The following is a 16422-nucleotide window of genomic DNA, read 5'->3' on the forward strand; positions in this document are numbered from 1 at the left end:
TGTCTCTCTCTCTGTCTCTCCCTCTGTCTCTCCCTCTCTCTCTCTCTCTCTCTCTGTATGTCCCTCTGTCTCTCTCTCTCTCTCTCCCTCTGTCTCTCTCTCTCTCTCTCTCTCTCTTCCTCTGTGTCTTCCCCTCTGTCTCTCCCTCTGTCTCTGTCTCTCTCTCTCTCTGTCTCTCTCTCTCTCTCTCTCTCTCTCTGTCTCTGTCTCTCTCTCTCTCCCTCTGTCTCTCTCTCTCTCTCTCTCTCTTCCTCTGTGTCTCCCCCTTGTCTCTCCCTCTGTCTCTCGCTAGCTGCTGCAGCCACTCCACTCCGTGCCTTTGTTACCGTAGCAACCAATAGCAAAGCTAGGCAGAGATGTTGTATTGCAGTAGATGTGAACGCTGGGAGGGCGGGTTCGCCCTTTGAACACGTACGGGCGTATACATTTGTGTGAGAATGCACACACTGATGCATACGCTTGAGCTTTAAACCCAAATCCCAAATGTACATTCATAGGCGTGGCATGAACACACATACGTGGACACAGATGCCGGGGGACCCCCCCCCCCCCCTTTTCTCAGCAAGGAGGGGGATGGTGGAGCTGCAAGCATTTTGTCTCCACATTATCCACACTCTGGTAAGACAGTATAGCTCATTTGAAATCAATATGACAACAATGGAATATATTCATTGGAAACTCAACAATGCATTTATTACAACATGCGCTAAGAAGGTTTTTTGTTACTGCTGAGCCCTTCTTTTCGTGGTGTTTCCCCTTCAACAATGTGAAATCCCAGCTGAACCTCTATGCGCTATAGCTGGATGATTGCTCTGTGTTCATGTAAAACCTTTCAGACTCATTAAAAAGAACAACTTGACTGGAGCTGAGGTGAAACTTGATTTTTTTTTAACAAAAAAGATTGTGTGAAGATGAATCCCTCTTTCTAACCAATGCTCGCTGTCAAAGGAAGCAGACCTCCTTTCCTTGATTATTATGACAGGTTGATTTGTAATATTGAAACAGATGCATTAAGAAAGTGAAACATAAACTGTAACACAAGATAAGATGTATCCACACGAATCCTTCACATCTCCTCATTTGCAACACACTTGCTCCTTGAAGACGGTATGCAGGTTAAAGCCTGGAATAAAACAAAGATGGCCCGAGGGTAGAAACACAGACACGGGCTAAACTGGGAGAAGTGGGTCACCTTCACACTTCAAGACTCCACCCTGCAAGCAATACAGCTTCATTACTTAATGACTTAAAACGGATCTCCACTGAAAATGGACGGGGCGTGAACAAAATGTAACCGTGACAGATTTTAGAATAGTTTTTTTCCACACGGTACAGTGATGATTCCAGTACAGCATTAATATAGTAAAAGTTCAGACAAACATTGTTTGACTCCACAACATACCTCTATCATAGCTTGTCCATCAACAACACCATGTAGGTGCATTATGTTCATTTAACAGATGTTTCGGGAGCCCAACCTCAATCTTCAGGACAGAAGCTGTTAAGAAGGACGTTTTGGAGCTTGGATTAAGGATTGCTCTTTGGTGTCGTACATCTATTTTCTTTAATTCACCACAAAGACATAAAGTTTAAAAAGTAAAATTTGAAAGAATGCAATTGTGCTGACTTTGTAGAAGACAGAAGTTGTGTAACTCTAATGTTTAACTTCCTTGTATAAGGAATAATGCAACATTTTGTGAATTGTTTTCCCATATGAGAGTGATATCAGAGCATATTTCCAACAATATCAAACCATTCCTTTAATTTCACTATGTCTAAGTACTTTTTTTTAAAGATTACAAGCTCAGTTGTTAAATGTTGTAGAGGTAACTGTGAGGTAATTGGTTCAGAATGGTTGCTGTGGGAATAATTACAAGTGGTATTAAAAACCTTCCATATCAGGTGGCAAGACAGGTAGAACCACATGCTGTCAAAGCAATCATATCAAAATGAGAAGAAATAAATACATCAATATATATTCAGATAGCCAGACCTGTTCACATGCACTCATATACAAACACAGGGAAGAACAAATATGCATGCACACACACACACACACACACACACACCCACACACACGCAATCATGCTCTCTTCAGCAGAAGAGTCAAGTCTTTATCTTATCGAGGTGGAGGCGATATTCCCTCAAGTGGCTGCCTGTCTCCCCAGAGCAGGTCTAATCAGAGTTAAGGGAATCTGTCTGTTGCTGTTAAATATCCCAAAATACTATTCAATCTACAGGGTCATTTATATGCTAATGCAAAGGTTACCTCTGCATAGGCCTTTGACGCAGCTGTTAGGTTATGTGTGCGTGTATGAAAGAGGAGAAAATAAGATAGAAAGAAGGGAGAGATAGTGAGAGCGAATGAACGAAAGAGGGAGATGGTAGCGCAGGGAGAGCAGGGAGATGAAGGAGGAGAGGAGAGAAGATACAGATACAGAGAAGAAGGGAGATATTCCCCTGGGTGAGTGCCATAGGTAATTAAAATAGGATGGACAGAGCTGGAGTCTAGCCAGAGAGAGCTCCATCTCCCTTCAGACTTCTTCCCCAATCAGGCCTTCCGCCTAAAGCCAAATTGCTGCTTGTGACAGGCACACAGAAGCCTATGGATGCAGAGAGTTATCAGCTTATGGTTAATGGACATGTACGAACGCAAACACACTGCTCGGAAATGCAGGTGCAAAGCAATCAAACACTCGCAAATGACTTTGGGCTACAAAACAGGTAATGTTGTGGTGCTGCACTGAGACAGAAATGCACATGAAAACAACACACACACCTACACACATACACGCACGTGCGCACGCACACACACACACACACACACACACACACACACACACACACATTTATGGTGCTGTACAAAGCTGCAGCAAGGGCAAACGTTACTAACCAGAGTTTGACTGCAGTAAGCACATATACATTCACTGCACAGCTCTGAGCTAGAGGCGAGCACATGAGTATGCAGTGCACGCACTCAGACACACACTACGAGCACAGAGTTGAACACACGCACACTCCAGTGCGTACGATGGCAATGAAGATGCAGTTTAAATTACACAACAGTGATGAGGGCTTTCAATCTGTGGATTTGACTTGCTGCTATTGGGTTTTGTCACACAGTGTGAAGGCTGCGCTTCATACTGTACAAGGTAGTCCATGATATCTGTCTCTAGTGAGCATCTTTGCATCTGCTTAACTGTGTCTTCAGGTAACACAGATCAGAATCATCTTACGGCATGAGAATTGGTGTTTTCATACAAATAAGTTGTAATTTCGGGTGAAAATATCTATTTATTATTACATTTTTGCTTTCTATGTTTTACTGACCACTGCCCAACATCTTCCTGCTTGCCATTTTTCTACCTCAACAAAGACTATGCTAAATAGGCTGAGCTAATGTCTCAACGTGGCAGCCATTACCATATATCTCATACCCTGTTTGTGGCTTCTCTTATGCTGGCGTAGAAGGAGGCTGAAGCTGAAAGATAGCTCATATTCTCGTCATGTTTTATTTGTGTGCTGTGATCACCAGTAAGGGTAAATATAGCTATTTTGGCAGAAGCCTGCTAAGAGGATCACAGCTCACAAAAGGTGGTCTACACACAACAATCAAAATGCCAGAGAACCTGCTCGTGGATTGACGTGTGCATGCACACACGCTTACAGCATACACACCCGTACGCAGAGACGACACCTCCCCTGGGAGCTTTCTGTCCTCCTCGCAGGTATAATTGTGTTTCGGATACACTTTGTTCCTCTCCCCTCAGTTGTGACTGGGCCGCAGATGAAAATCCATAATTAAAAGAGAAAAGTTGTGTTTGTTGCGAGGAAGGGATGGGTGTGGGAGAGGACAGGATGAAGGAGGGAAAAAGATTAACCACAACAAAGCTTCATCAGGCAACAAAACTATCTTGCGTAGCTGGGAGACAAAGGACTCGGATGTGCCTTTATCGCCCAATAAAAAAGTCCTCCAAATCCCTCTAGCTAAGCTGCCATAACGAAAGCCTGCCGTTGGCTTAGGTGCTGGCTGAATTTGTTGGACAACAAACGCAGCGAAATATGAGAGGATAGACCAAACACCCGAGAAATATGTATACCTGCATTCATTTTGTGCAAAGAAGTAACAGGTCAAGTGCCTCAGCGGTGGCATTTGAGAAAAGGTTACTTTCTTATATGCTTATTTTGTTTGTGTGTGTGTGTGCGTGCAGATGTGTGTGAGAGCCTCAGTGAAAGCATGAAGAGGATGATCATTTTCTCACTCTGCAATTTTGTGATGTAAATGAGAACACAGAAGGTAGGAGATTCGACTACCTTTATCTTTCAAAAGTTGAAACAGCTGTGGTATCACTCACAACCAATTAGCCAGGCACTTAAATGGGAGAACCAGCTGCATCCAAAACGATGTATTGGAGACGCAAACTATCTCATACTTCTTGTGACCCCTCACATACACTACAACAAATACGTTCATAAAATATGCATGTATGTGTGCCTTAAACCGCCACACAGGCCGTGCATGTCATATCATTTGGCCCGACCCTGATGAGGATGAGGGAGCGCCAGAGGTGTTGTTAAGGTGATACAGTGGACAGGAGAATACACTGCACAATGATCACACATGTTAACCTGTTATAGCCCACACAATGCGCAGAGGGAAGCATAAGAGAGGCTGCTCCTCGGGGGAGGAATCAGTGAAGACAGAGAGTCATAAAGCTGAAGATGCATGGCCACTGTAAAGTATACAAAGGATTTTTACATTGAAACCAACTGCAAGGCATTAATATACGGCACATGTGGCTGATACGGCAACCAAATCCACATATTGCAGACACCGGGCGTTCAAATTATAGTACCATGGACAATTCAGCGTTTGCTAAAGCTCCTCAGCTTGTGTGGTGCCTATTATCTTGCTCCTTTCCTTTTCAAACATCTGGAAAGAGTTGTCAGAAAGGCCCAGTTAGGCTCCTGAAAGCCTCTCACATCAACACAGAATGTTTTGCATAAGGGAGTTTATTTTAAATGTACCTGTCTGAGGATAAAAGCTACTTTCTGACAAGTAAAGTAAGTATGCCTGCGTGACACCTGACCCTCTGAACTTCTTAATCGTGCACAATGAAGCACTGAGGTCCACACCTGGGGCACTCTGCAGGAATAGGTCACCCAGCAGATGCCTGCCCAGCTAGGTCCCTCTGATCTCACTGCACCGGGATTTGCAGACGTCAACACGCTTTTCAAGTGTTGATTTTGTACCAAAGAATCCCACCAAATGCTAAACACAGCGCTCTGTGTGAAACCAGAACTTCAAAAGATGCTGTAGCTGGCTGCTTTTGAAAAAAATCAGCATTCCTTCAAATCTCTTGACACTAGTCACAACTTTGCTTTATTTTATGATCAGATTAGTGAATAATCCTGCCTCTGTTCTGACGCAGAGAGGAGTGGTTGCTTCAGGGCAGATTTGAAAGTTACTTTAAGTTCATCTAAACACTATAGGAGCATACGTCCACATTCCCTCATATACAGTATGAGGGAGAGTGGGAGGTATCTCCAGACTGTGTGAAAACAGAGACATTTACACCGTGTAGAGGTTAAAGCGAGTCACAGTAGTTTTAAAACAGTGTCCTGGGTGGCTCAGGTTTGGCAAAAACAAACTAAATCAATCCCACTGTCTGATATGAAGTAGGAATAGAAAACTACAGGTTTACTGGCAGCTTAGAGCCCCCACAGTGTTTCAGTCATTCAATGTTCCTCTCTGTGTACCGGAGGTAAAGACAGGAAATCTGTCGCCAATTGCTCCGCGTATTCTCTTGGCGAAGCGTAGAGAGAAGCTGTTAGGCAACATCTCTCTCACTCTGTTTACCACGCACAAAGACACACACACACACACACACACACACACACACACAAGATCTCTGACTGTCATTCTACACATTTCTTGAAACGTGCTCCTTAGCAACCCCAACATACTAATCTGCTGGCAAATTGCTCCCTTTGTGGGAAGGCTGTATTATGCTGCAATCCAATCTATTTTTTCTGTGCTTGAGATGTCCTGTTTGCGGCTTAGCATGTGTGATTAAATAGGGTCCTATGTGATCAATAGAGCTCATTAAATGTCCCTGTGGGCAGTTGTCTCACCCGAAGGCTCTCTTAGATTGCTTTTACCTGCAGCCTGCTCTGCCTTGTTGCTTCAAGTGGCTCCAACTTTGTTTGCGGCATAATTAATCTTCTAATTGAATTACTCAAGCCTGGCCTTTGCATGCGATTTCCCTAAATGTAGATTGAAGTATCCATTTGGTTCCCTTCACTATAGGCTGTGGGTGTTTTGGTGTTAGAGGGCTTTTTGGATTGCTGGATGTTTGGGATGGGCGGCTGTTAGACTGCCTTCCAAAGGGAGGCTGGAGGAAACAGTGGCTGCACCTGTTGTTCCCTGCGGTTGCTGTGTGTTGGGGTTAGCACCTGCTCACACGGCTGCTGTGTGGCTGTCTGTGTGGGCAGCAGGGATAACAGGGAGACCATTCACACCCCGCTCACACTGCTGTCTGCAGCCCCTCTCCCTCAACGCTCCTTCGCTCTGAGCTTTCTGCTCCATCATTTCTTTTTCTGTCTTTCACGTCCTCTGCCTATCCCCCTGTAGCCTGTACGCCGGATTGCTATCTACCACACTTTATCCTTTGCATCCTCGATCTCTCCGTCTGTGTTTCTGTCTCTCCCTCTCCTCCTCTTCCCCGCTGCTCCTTTCTATTTCCTTTTTTGTCTGCTACCATCTCTTGTTGCCTTTCAACTCACACAGAAACACAAACATAAACAGCAGCAGCTGTTACAGTCATTCTGTGGCGCTTGGTAGCTTTTAGTGTGAGGGATGCTGTTGTAAACAATGAATTACATATAACTACTAAATCACTTCAGTAAGAGCTGAGACGGCAGTGAGTGAGCATTTAACTTGGGCCGGGGTGGTTGTGAGTGTGCAGCGTGGTTATGGCCAATTTAGGTGACATGTTGTCGTAAGTGCGCAAGACATATTTTGGACAAAGGACTTTTTAGAGTATTCAGTCGTCTTTGGATCTGTCTAAAGTAGCCTAAAATGCCGAAGAGACATAATTTGGGCACCTATCATGGCCTATAATCCGGCCAGATCACAGGTCCTGATCTAAATAACAATTTCAGGCTTTGTGCTCCAATGCAGTGCTGTAATGTGCAAGTACTGTGAGCTGTTTTTGCTGAGGCATCACTTCTAACCTAAAATTCTACACAACACGTGACAGAACAACGACATGCAGGGATATGCAATAAAGATATGCACATAATATGCAAATCATACATCAAACTCGCAGCAAACACAAAGAGCAATTCACGTCCAAATGAGGTCCAGGCGATGCCAAACACAACATTGGCTAACCCGGAGGAGAAGCCTAATAATGCAGCATCGCGTTAAGTGGCAGTAGCCTAATACAATTGCTCACATGCTGTGACCTGTTCGTCCCATCCGCCCCCACCCCCAACCCCCCATCTCCCTCATACATATCCATCTCTCAATCTCACCGTTTGGCACACTCACCGCACCAGATGGCCAGGTAGGGAGGAGGTGGCAGGTGCCAGTCGCCAACTCGCCCTCTCCGGTCGCTCTTCTTCCTCTCTGTGGAGAAAAGGGTGATGGATACCACGACTCTCGGTATCTAAAGCGTCCCTGAAATAACAGCAGCTCCTTAGCCGCACCTCACCTGTCTCTTCCCTCTACGGTTCCTGCGCGCCGCCGTAGCATCACCGTTTACCGAGCGCGTACAAAACGCCCAGTCCACTACAAAAGGTTTTTCTTTTTTTTTTGCCCCTGGAGAAAAAAAAAGTCCGTTGTCTTAATACGTAATACACGAAACCTATGCGAGTTTTCTGTGATCCAGAATACGTTTTCTTTCCCGGTAGCTTTGTTCAGACCCCTGTAAAATCCCAAATCCTGCAATTGCGGACTGTATTAAGGCCACTCTTCAGGGGGACCGGGCTGTAGTCTGCACTTGGGCAAGCTTCGGCTTTGAAATCAGTAGTCAGCAAAATGTAATCCCCTGTTTAAATTTACAGTGGCGAGGGGAAATGTCCAACGCAGAGCAGTCACAGTGACAGCAGGGGCCCATAATTCACACCCCCTGAAACAGAGTCCTGCAGTGGATCAATGATGAATGGAGGAGCTCTCTCTCTCTCTCTCTCTCTCTCTCTCTCTCTCTCTCTCTCTCTCACACACACACACACACACGCCATTATTGAAATACGTCTTCAATAATGTTCAGGAAAGTTGTATGTTAAAGGGCCTAAAACACGAAAAGCTTCATGGGGAGTAATACCTTCATAGGCAATGATTTTGTGAAAAAAATAAATTCTAGCTATATTATTATATATTATACTTTTTAGATTTAAAAAAAAAACTAAAATATGATGCATTATTATTATCCCACTTGGCCAGCTATAACATTAAATACTTTAACGTATTTCTCAAATAATAACATCAATAAGGGCAATCCCGCTAAATAATGTGGACCTTTACTTTGAATACAAGTACATTTAGAAGATAATATATAACTGTAAATAATTACGTTTACACTGTGATATTACAATGTTTACTTGAGTAAAGGATCTGAATATATGCAATGGTTCTGGATAGGGTTTTTAGACATTTAGACTCACTGCAGTGAATATGAAACACTAAGCTGATTTTATTGTCAACTTTGAGTTTCCCATGTTGGATTGACTGTTTTTATTTTGTTCCCGGTTTTGTGAGTTATGTTATATTTATAATGTTTTATGACAGAATCATATCAACTGAATCAAAACAAATAAAAATAAAGACACCATTAAAGCCTTTTTTACTATAACTATTATGATATTCGCTATAATGCAACCAAACTGAAATGCTGTGAGGTCTTAAAATTGTTTAAATGAATCCATTCTCAATCCTGGAGAGATGTTTCCACTATCATACCGTTTATATGTGCGATATAAATGTGATAATCCTAAATTATATCGAGGTAATAAAGTTTTGAAAAAGGACTATGCCATTACGTCACTTCCGAGTTTAATCGGACAGTAGTAAAAAAAAAAAATCTGGTTGCCATGAATTTCAGCTAGCTAGCCAACGACAACTGTCATTACACTTTAGTAAAACCATCCATGTCAAGACACAAGAGGAATTGTCGAAGTGTTGTGCCGCTTCTGTGTACATATACGGGTACACCGGCCTGCCTGCCAACCGACTGTGAATCGGTAAGTAGCTAGCTTCGAGGCTAACGCTGTAGCGAGCTGCCGCTAGCTGGTTGCCCTGCTAACGACAAGTGATGATATTTTGACTGTTAGCTGGCAGTAACCTGTGCAGCGAACAATGTCAAATAAGAGCAGCAGTGTGTCGCTTATCTTCCTTTTCGCTTCTACGTGTGCTTTGTCACCATTCTGCTCCCGCTGTGTGCCCACATCACCAGCTAACGTTAGAGGTTAATATCGTTGTTTAACCATGTAGCCACTATTAGCATATCAGTCGCTCCCTGTCTGTGTCTGTGTTGAGGGGGTGTTGTAATTAGTCACCAATGTCCACGATCACATCAAGCCATCGGAATCACTTTAATCTCGCAGTGAGATGTCAGCAGCATCAGCAAATGGCTGAATGCATGCAACTTCTGCCCAAATAAATGCTAATTGGTTACAGGAGCTGTGAAATGACAACAGCTGACGCCTTAACTGTTATAAGAAATCCAGTTGTTTTTTTTACATCTTTAAATCAAAGTAATATCTCCCTCACAGCTGTGCCTGTGTACTTTATTTGGTTCCATATGCTGTATTTGATAAAAGCAAGAATGATAGATTTGAGCTTTTTAATATTTATAATCTGTTACTTTATAATGGCACACAGTAGCTCTCGCAACATCTACTTCTAAAGACCAGGCTAACTAAGTGGGCATGACTTTGTGACTTTATGCTATTATGTATAGTAAGTTGTTGCATTTCAATGTGTTATCCTTTCTTTTGTATCAAGATCCTGCTGGTACAGTGATTAGATCAGAAGACCTTGGCACCTGCGTGTGCCACTTCTTTTAGAGGACCAGGGATTTCTGAATCCAGGTATGTTCATAACTGTAAATATGTGCAGGGTTTCCCTCAATAAATAGGTTTGTGGATTTTTATCTCTACCTGACATTGCAACAGTCTCCCCTGTGAAGCAAGTATAGGATGTGATCGATCAATAAATCACCTGCTGAGCTTTTTACGCTTCACATCTCAAAATCAATTTACTGTAGCTACTAGATGACAACATTCTCCTCATTAATTCAATACGTCACATTTGCTGTGTTTATATAGTGCCACTGTCATTTTCCCTAAAGCTAATAATCCTGATATTATATTTCATCAAAATGTAACATTTTCTTGTGACAACAGTGTAGGCAGTGCGCCTCCATTGTAAAACACTGAGTGAAACCCTGCTCTGAATCAGAGGTGAAAGGTTTTGCTTCTTACGTGCTTTTCTTTTTACATTTTCTGCCACCTAATTATTCTGTCTAACATGTTTATGTTTCTACCAGAAGATGAACGGTCTGTCCATACGAGAGCTATGCTGCCTGTTCTGCTGTCCCCCTTGCCCCAGCCGTATTGCAGCCAAACTGGCGTTCCTCCCTCCAGAGCCCACCTACGCCCTTCTCCCTGACCCAGATCCAGCTGCTGGAGCTGGAACTGCTTCTGGGTCCGGGGCTACTCAGCCTTCTCTTGGAGCACCAGGACTGCGTTCCCGGCTGAGCACTGGTAGTGGAGCTGACAAAGGAGGAGGAGGTGGTGGTGCTGGAGGTGGGGCTGGTGGAGGTGTAGGAGGTGGAGGTGGTGGAGGTGGTGGAGGAGGAGGAGGAACAGCAGCACCAGCAGCAGCAGCAGCAGCAGCAGGTGGAGGAGGTGGCGGCAGCGCCAGCGGCAGTGGTTGGAGTGAGGGCAAGTGGAAGCTTCATCTTACAGAGAGAGCGGAGTTCCAGTATTCACAGAGAGAGCTGGATCTGACTGATGTATTCCTGACCAGATCTAGCCGAGGGAACAGGGTGGGGTGCATGTACATCCGCTGTGCCCCCAATGCCAGGTGAGACACACCCCACCAACACCTGAGACTGAAGATACACAGATCACGACCCTGTATCTCTGTGTTTTGTGTGTACTTTTAATAGGGCGGGTTAACTGTTTTTTGTAGGAACCAAATTCAAATATATTTTTCATTATATCCCATGTTGTTCTATCAGCTGGAGGCTCCCCAGTTCAGCAGTGGTCTTTTTTTTTTTTTCTTCTACCTGCTCTGTCCCTCAGGTTCACCGTGTTGTTCTCCCACGGCAATGCAGTAGATCTGGGCCAGATGAGCAGCTTCTACATCGGCTTAGGCACGCGCATCAACTGCAACATCTTTTCCTATGATTACTCAGGCTACGGCGTTAGCACTGGCAAGCCCTCCGAGAAGAACCTATATGCTGACATTGATGCTGCCTGGCACGCCCTGCGCTCCCGGTAAGCAGGGAGAAACTCCCCGTCACTGTCCACACAGGATCCGAAATGAACAGCCAACAAGCACCAAATGCCAGTTAAAGCGGCCACTCACATCACTGGCCAGTAACTTCTTGTGAAAATAACATTTCGTTGGCTCGGTTATATGCAAAGTTTGTCCCTGCCAACCACGGCACCCTCTCTCTGACCATCGGCCAGTCAAATCAAAGATAAACAATGGCTCTGTATCTAAAAGACGGATGATTGGCCGTCGCATACCGTGCTTTGCATGAAGCCTCAGCAACTAAACTTCTGAAAAATGTTCCTCTTGCTTATCAGCTGCCAGCATGGTTAATGAGCCTAATGTCAGCAGAAACTTAACAGAGCAACTTAAAACATTAAGACATAAGACAACAAAAATGTGTCTTATAATTACTCACACAGTCCCCGGTTCTGAGCTTAAGCTAGTATTTCAACAGGTTTGGTAATAGACTGTACTGATGTCAAACGTGGTTGATGATAATCAACATGAAACACAGGCTTACTGCACTTAATCAGCATATGGAATTGTAAACACTGTGCACCAGTCCTTCTGCACTTTTCATACTAGCAGAATAAAAGCGACTTATTTTTGTATTCTGTACTAAAACTCTGGCGTGCGTGTGTGTGAGTGCGTGTGCGTGTGCGTGTGCGTGTGCGTGTGCGTGTGCGTGTGTGTGTGTGTGTGTGTGTGTGTGTTGTCTCAGGTATGGCATCAGTCCTGAGAATATCATCCTGTACGGGCAGAGCATCGGCACGGTGCCCACAGTAGACTTGGCATCCCGGTTTGAGTGTGCTGCTGTGGTCCTCCACTCTCCCCTCACCTCTGGGATGAGAGTGGCTTTCCCCGACACTAAGAAAACATACTGCTTTGATGCCTTCCCTAAGTAAGTCTCTTGATCTATGTTAGTTGTATTTTCTGCAGTATCAACGTTTTAAATATAATTTAAAAAAAGATGTTCCAAAGCCAAAATATGATGCTGTAAATACACAGCTTCCATTGGAATTCTGATAGTGGTTGGGGATTTGTAGTGCAACATGGAAGCATGATGGCCCATGGAGGTTGAATGCACTTACTGTAAGTCACTTTGGACAAACTCCGATCAATGAATGAAGTTGTGCATTATGAAGATCTACTGTGAGACGATAGAAGACCACACTTAAGTATCTCTGGTTGTATCAGACCACTGTGGGCAATGTTGCATATCAGTGAGCATGTCTGAGTTACGGTACTAATGGATCTACAACATTTAATTTTTTTTTCCCATTGTTTTTTTGTAATACACTTTAATGTATTTAATGTAGTTTGTCCTTGTTGGTCAATAGTGAAAAATGACCCTGTACCCTGTTTTCTAGATTTTCCTGGTCAGTGCGTTAACAGCCTCCATTGTTTTTTCTCTTGCAGCATAGAGAAAGTGTCAAAGATCCCATCTCCAGTGCTCATCATCCACGGTACGGAGGACGAGGTGATCGACTTCTCTCACGGCCTGGCTCTGTTCGAGCGCTGTCCCAAAGCCGTGGAGCCCCTCTGGGTGGAGGGAGCCGGTCACAACGACATTGAGCTTTACAGTCAGTACCTTGAGAGGCTACGGCGCTTCATCAACCAGGACCTGGCTGCACAGCATGCCTGAGAAACAAACAACGGCCTCTCTGCGTTTGTATGAATGACACTGTGTGTGTGTGTGTGTGTGTGTGTGTGTGTGTGTGTGTGTGTGTGTGGGGGTGGGTGGGTGGGTGGGTGGGTGTGTTTGTGCGCGTGACTGAGCGAGAACGTCAGCATGTTTGCAAAGTACGTGTGAGTGATTGACCTAAAACGATTTGTGATTATTTTTAATCACATCTGTGTGTCTTTGAAGCAGCACACCCGTATGGTTTTTAATATCAGTAGCTGTGTCCATCTGCCGGGTGGAGTGTGGAGAAAAACGCTAAAAACAAAAGCTGAGATCAAATAATTTCACAAATCCGTTTTTTAACGTGAGGATATTTATGAACTGCAGCGTTGAAATATGTCACTAACATAACTTAAGAAGTATCCAAAAAAAGCACACAGATGTCATTTTTTTTTTTTTTTTAAGTATGGCGTGTTCGTGAATGCATGGGTCGTGCATGAAAGTGTCGCGTGTATATTCATATCTCCATGAACATGCGTGCCCATGTGTGTGTGAGGCAGTGCTGAAAGAAATGAAGGACATCCTGATGACTTGGACATCTGCAAGTGGAGGACGCTAATTGAAACTTATCATTGATGTTTTTTTCTTTTTGTGAGTGTATTTATGAAGAATACCTCCACAGCTTGACTAGTTCTCTCTCCAGGGGACAAACGCTGGTCGAGCATGTGCCCACCCACTCCTCCTTTACTTCCTGTTTACCTGTTAACGGACATCCCTCTGACTGCCAGGGCATTTCCCAAGTTGTTGTCCAGCTAACACTAACCTACTTTATCTGTGTGGTTTGGGGGTCCATCTCCTTGCCTTTTTGGTGGTTACATAAGGACTAGTCTGGAATATTGTGATAGCTTGTATGGCTGCTGGGCGTCTCATACTCTCCCTCATTTTAGACTCTGAAAAGATTGCAGAATGGCTAGCTTCCACTTTATTTCCTGGCTGTGCTGTAGCTTTAGCCTTTACCTGTCCACAGAATTGCAGCAGCAACTTACAGGCAATTATTTTGATCCCCCTTCATTGCTTTTCTCCAACCAGTCCTACATATTTATGATAAAGAATGACGGTGGGCTTGAAATGAAACTTCGATAGTGACACAGAGTATATCTCTTGTGTATGTGGACATTTCTTTGGCATTAAAAGAATAGCTATAGAAGTGCAGGATTACTTAGTAATTCTTATGTCACATTGGATCAGTTGGCTCTAACAGAAGGCTGTTGCTCTTCAGTATTTACTGACGTGCGACGTTTAAAGGTTGGGCAGACTGCACTGACTTGGTAACGGCAGGATTAAATCAGATTCAAAGGTGTTGTTTGACATTTAGGCAAATATGCTCATTCGCTTTTTTGCTGAGTTACACGAGAAGCTTTATGCTGATGAACTTGTAGTCTGACAGCACAGTTTGTGTTACAAGTCTTGTTCCAGTAGCTCTCATCACAAGGGTTAGTCAGCCTCTTGTTCATATGCACATTTATTTTTTAAGTGTTTTTGTTTTTTTTCTTTTGTCTTGATGTAATTAATCCAAACGTGTTTGTCATAGTGTGGGGGCCATGGGTTGTTCGTTTCAGAGCCATGCGTGTCGATGTCATGACCAACGCATCAGATCGGGTGTCAGGACGGGACATCATGCCTACTATAGCTGTTTCTAACCTCTGTGGCCCTAAATGTACAGGAGCTCTCTTATGGGTGGCAGCACGCTTCATGTCTGACACAAGCCATATTTGAGCCTCTCACTGTTGGTGTGGTGCAGGTTCCACCACACACACACACACACACACACACACACATTATCACACTTACAAACACACATAATATATGTACTGTAGAATACAGTATATTGACACATTTATATATATCAGATCAAGCATGACAAAAGCAGGTCTTAAGTTCAGCACTATTGTACAAAGCATCCAAAGTGTAATAAGGGTATAAAATGTAAGTTTGTGTGTCTTCATTATTATTGACCAGCATTAAGAATACTAACATCACATTTGAATATCTAGCAACAGGCCCCCGTGTGTAGACCTGAACAAGTCCAAGAACTGATTTCATGGTTGCAGGCTAGCACCACATTTCAGATCTACACAAGACACATGCTGCATAAGAGACCCGTCAGTTTCAGTGATAGTAGCTGCGTTTTTTTTTGTTTTTTTAAGGGAACATGTACTGAACTAGCACTGATCTGATTACTCCATTGTGGGAGTACAAGTGGGTACCCTGTCATCACTTCAAAACAGGGAGTCTTTCCTTTCTCATCCTGTGCTTTGTGTCTCTGATATTTATGTAATGGAAAGCTGTTACCGTCTTGGACCAGGGGTCCGAGCTGATAGAAGAATTAGAGAGAGTTATCAGCTCTCTGTGGAAGTAGAAGTAGGCCTCAGTTTTCTTTCCTGGACTTGTCGTGTTATCAGGGAAACCACTGGATCCACCTTTCATTCATTGGGCTTAAGAAACGGGGCGGAGACTTGCCGTTTTATTGATGCACCACTATGGTTGACTTATATTGAATCCTCTGGCCCTGAATGTGTATTGATGGGGGTAGGGGGGGTTGAACAGTGAAAACTGTATGCATGTCTATTGTGTTTTGCAAAGCAAGTGATGGGGTGGGACGTTATCTCTATTATGTATTCTATGTGAGGATAAACCTGAACTCAAGGCATTGGAACATTGAAGCGCTTTTGAAGAAAAACAAAAAAAACGGGACGTTTATTTGAATTTTTTAAAATGCTGATACTAACTGATGTATTGTTATGAGTTTTGTGCTAGAGTTTGAGCGGGGCAGTGTTGGGTGGGTGGGGGGCTAGACTATACTAGTGGGCTGTTTATATGGTTACTGTACTTACCTATTCTATTCTTTGTATTATGATTTGTAATTTTATGTTGCTTTTTTGAACTGAGAATATGATGTAATGAATTATTCATGGGACTGAATCTTGACCTTTTTATGGACAACAAAATAATAAAAAAAGATCACTTATGTACAAAAATGTGACACTGACTTGTTTTTAAAATAACCGTTGTATGTTTTGTACATTGCTCAAGTTAATATGAATGGAGATCTGGAAGATAGTGATACAACAATTGCAATATTTATATGTACATAATGATTTACCATTCGGATGACATGACTTCACCAGTGAAGTTGTTTTTTGGAGAAAATATAATTTATATATTGACTGACTCAGTAGTTGCATTCTGTCACCAAAGTGACCTCAGTAGATCCATTCTGTCACCAAAG

The 16422-nt window shown here is 43.4% G+C and overlaps 2 protein-coding genes across 6 annotated transcripts in view; one reads left to right on the top strand and one right to left on the bottom strand.

The window, feature by feature from the left end:
- The window catches only part of LOC116387513 (semaphorin-6B-like), a 28212-nt gene extending 20063 nt beyond the window's left edge, over window positions 1-8149 (bottom strand). Inside the window, exons 1-2 of one of the 4 annotated variants that reach the window (XM_031854696.1) lie at window positions 7719-8149; window positions 7556-7633 (exon numbers count right to left, since the gene is read on the bottom strand). The gene's annotated coding sequence lies outside the window, so the exon portion shown is untranslated. Of the gene's footprint in view, window positions 1-7539 lie in introns of all 4 variants that reach the window. The other 3 variants (XM_031854698.1, XM_031854695.1, XM_031854697.1) reach the window with 3 other exon arrangements.
- Window positions 8150-9059: 910 nt separating this feature from the next.
- LOC116387894 (alpha/beta hydrolase domain-containing protein 17A-like) lies at window positions 9060-16298 on the top strand. 2 transcript variants are annotated; one of them, XM_031855348.1, is made up of 6 exons: window positions 9060-9246; window positions 10010-10095; window positions 10557-11092; window positions 11314-11508; window positions 12231-12410; window positions 12929-16298. In XM_031855348.1, the coding sequence occupies exons 3-6, from the start codon at window positions 10557-10559 to the stop codon at window positions 13152-13154; spliced, it is 1137 nt and encodes a 378-aa protein (XP_031711208.1). In that variant the 5' UTR covers window positions 9060-9246; window positions 10010-10095; the 3' UTR covers window positions 13155-16298. The 2 variants fall into 2 exon arrangements, with proteins under 2 accessions (XP_031711208.1, XP_031711207.1); XM_031855347.1 differs by having other exon boundaries at window positions 10554-11092; window positions 12929-16296.
- Window positions 16299-16422: the final 124 nt, after the last annotated feature.

This window comes from Anarrhichthys ocellatus, unplaced genomic scaffold (assembly GCF_004355925.1).
Source record: "Anarrhichthys ocellatus isolate YVR2014 unplaced genomic scaffold, GSC_Weel_1.0 scaffold15, whole genome shotgun sequence".
In the NCBI taxonomy this organism is placed as follows: domain Eukaryota; kingdom Metazoa; phylum Chordata; class Actinopteri; order Perciformes; family Anarhichadidae; genus Anarrhichthys; species Anarrhichthys ocellatus.

Bases quoted from the DNA above. Each gene is read 5' to 3' on its own strand.
- LOC116387894 (XM_031855348.1), top strand. From the start codon at position 10,557: ATGAACGGTCTGTCCATACGAGAGCTATGCTGCCTGTTCTGCTGTCCC. The intron at 11,509-12,230 runs GTAAGCAGGGAG...GTGTTGTCTCAG, and splicing joins TGGCACGCCCTGCGCTCCCG to GTATGGCATCAGTCCTGAGA. The intron at 12,411-12,928 runs GTAAGTCTCTTG...TTTCTCTTGCAG, and splicing joins TGCTTTGATGCCTTCCCTAA to CATAGAGAAAGTGTCAAAGA.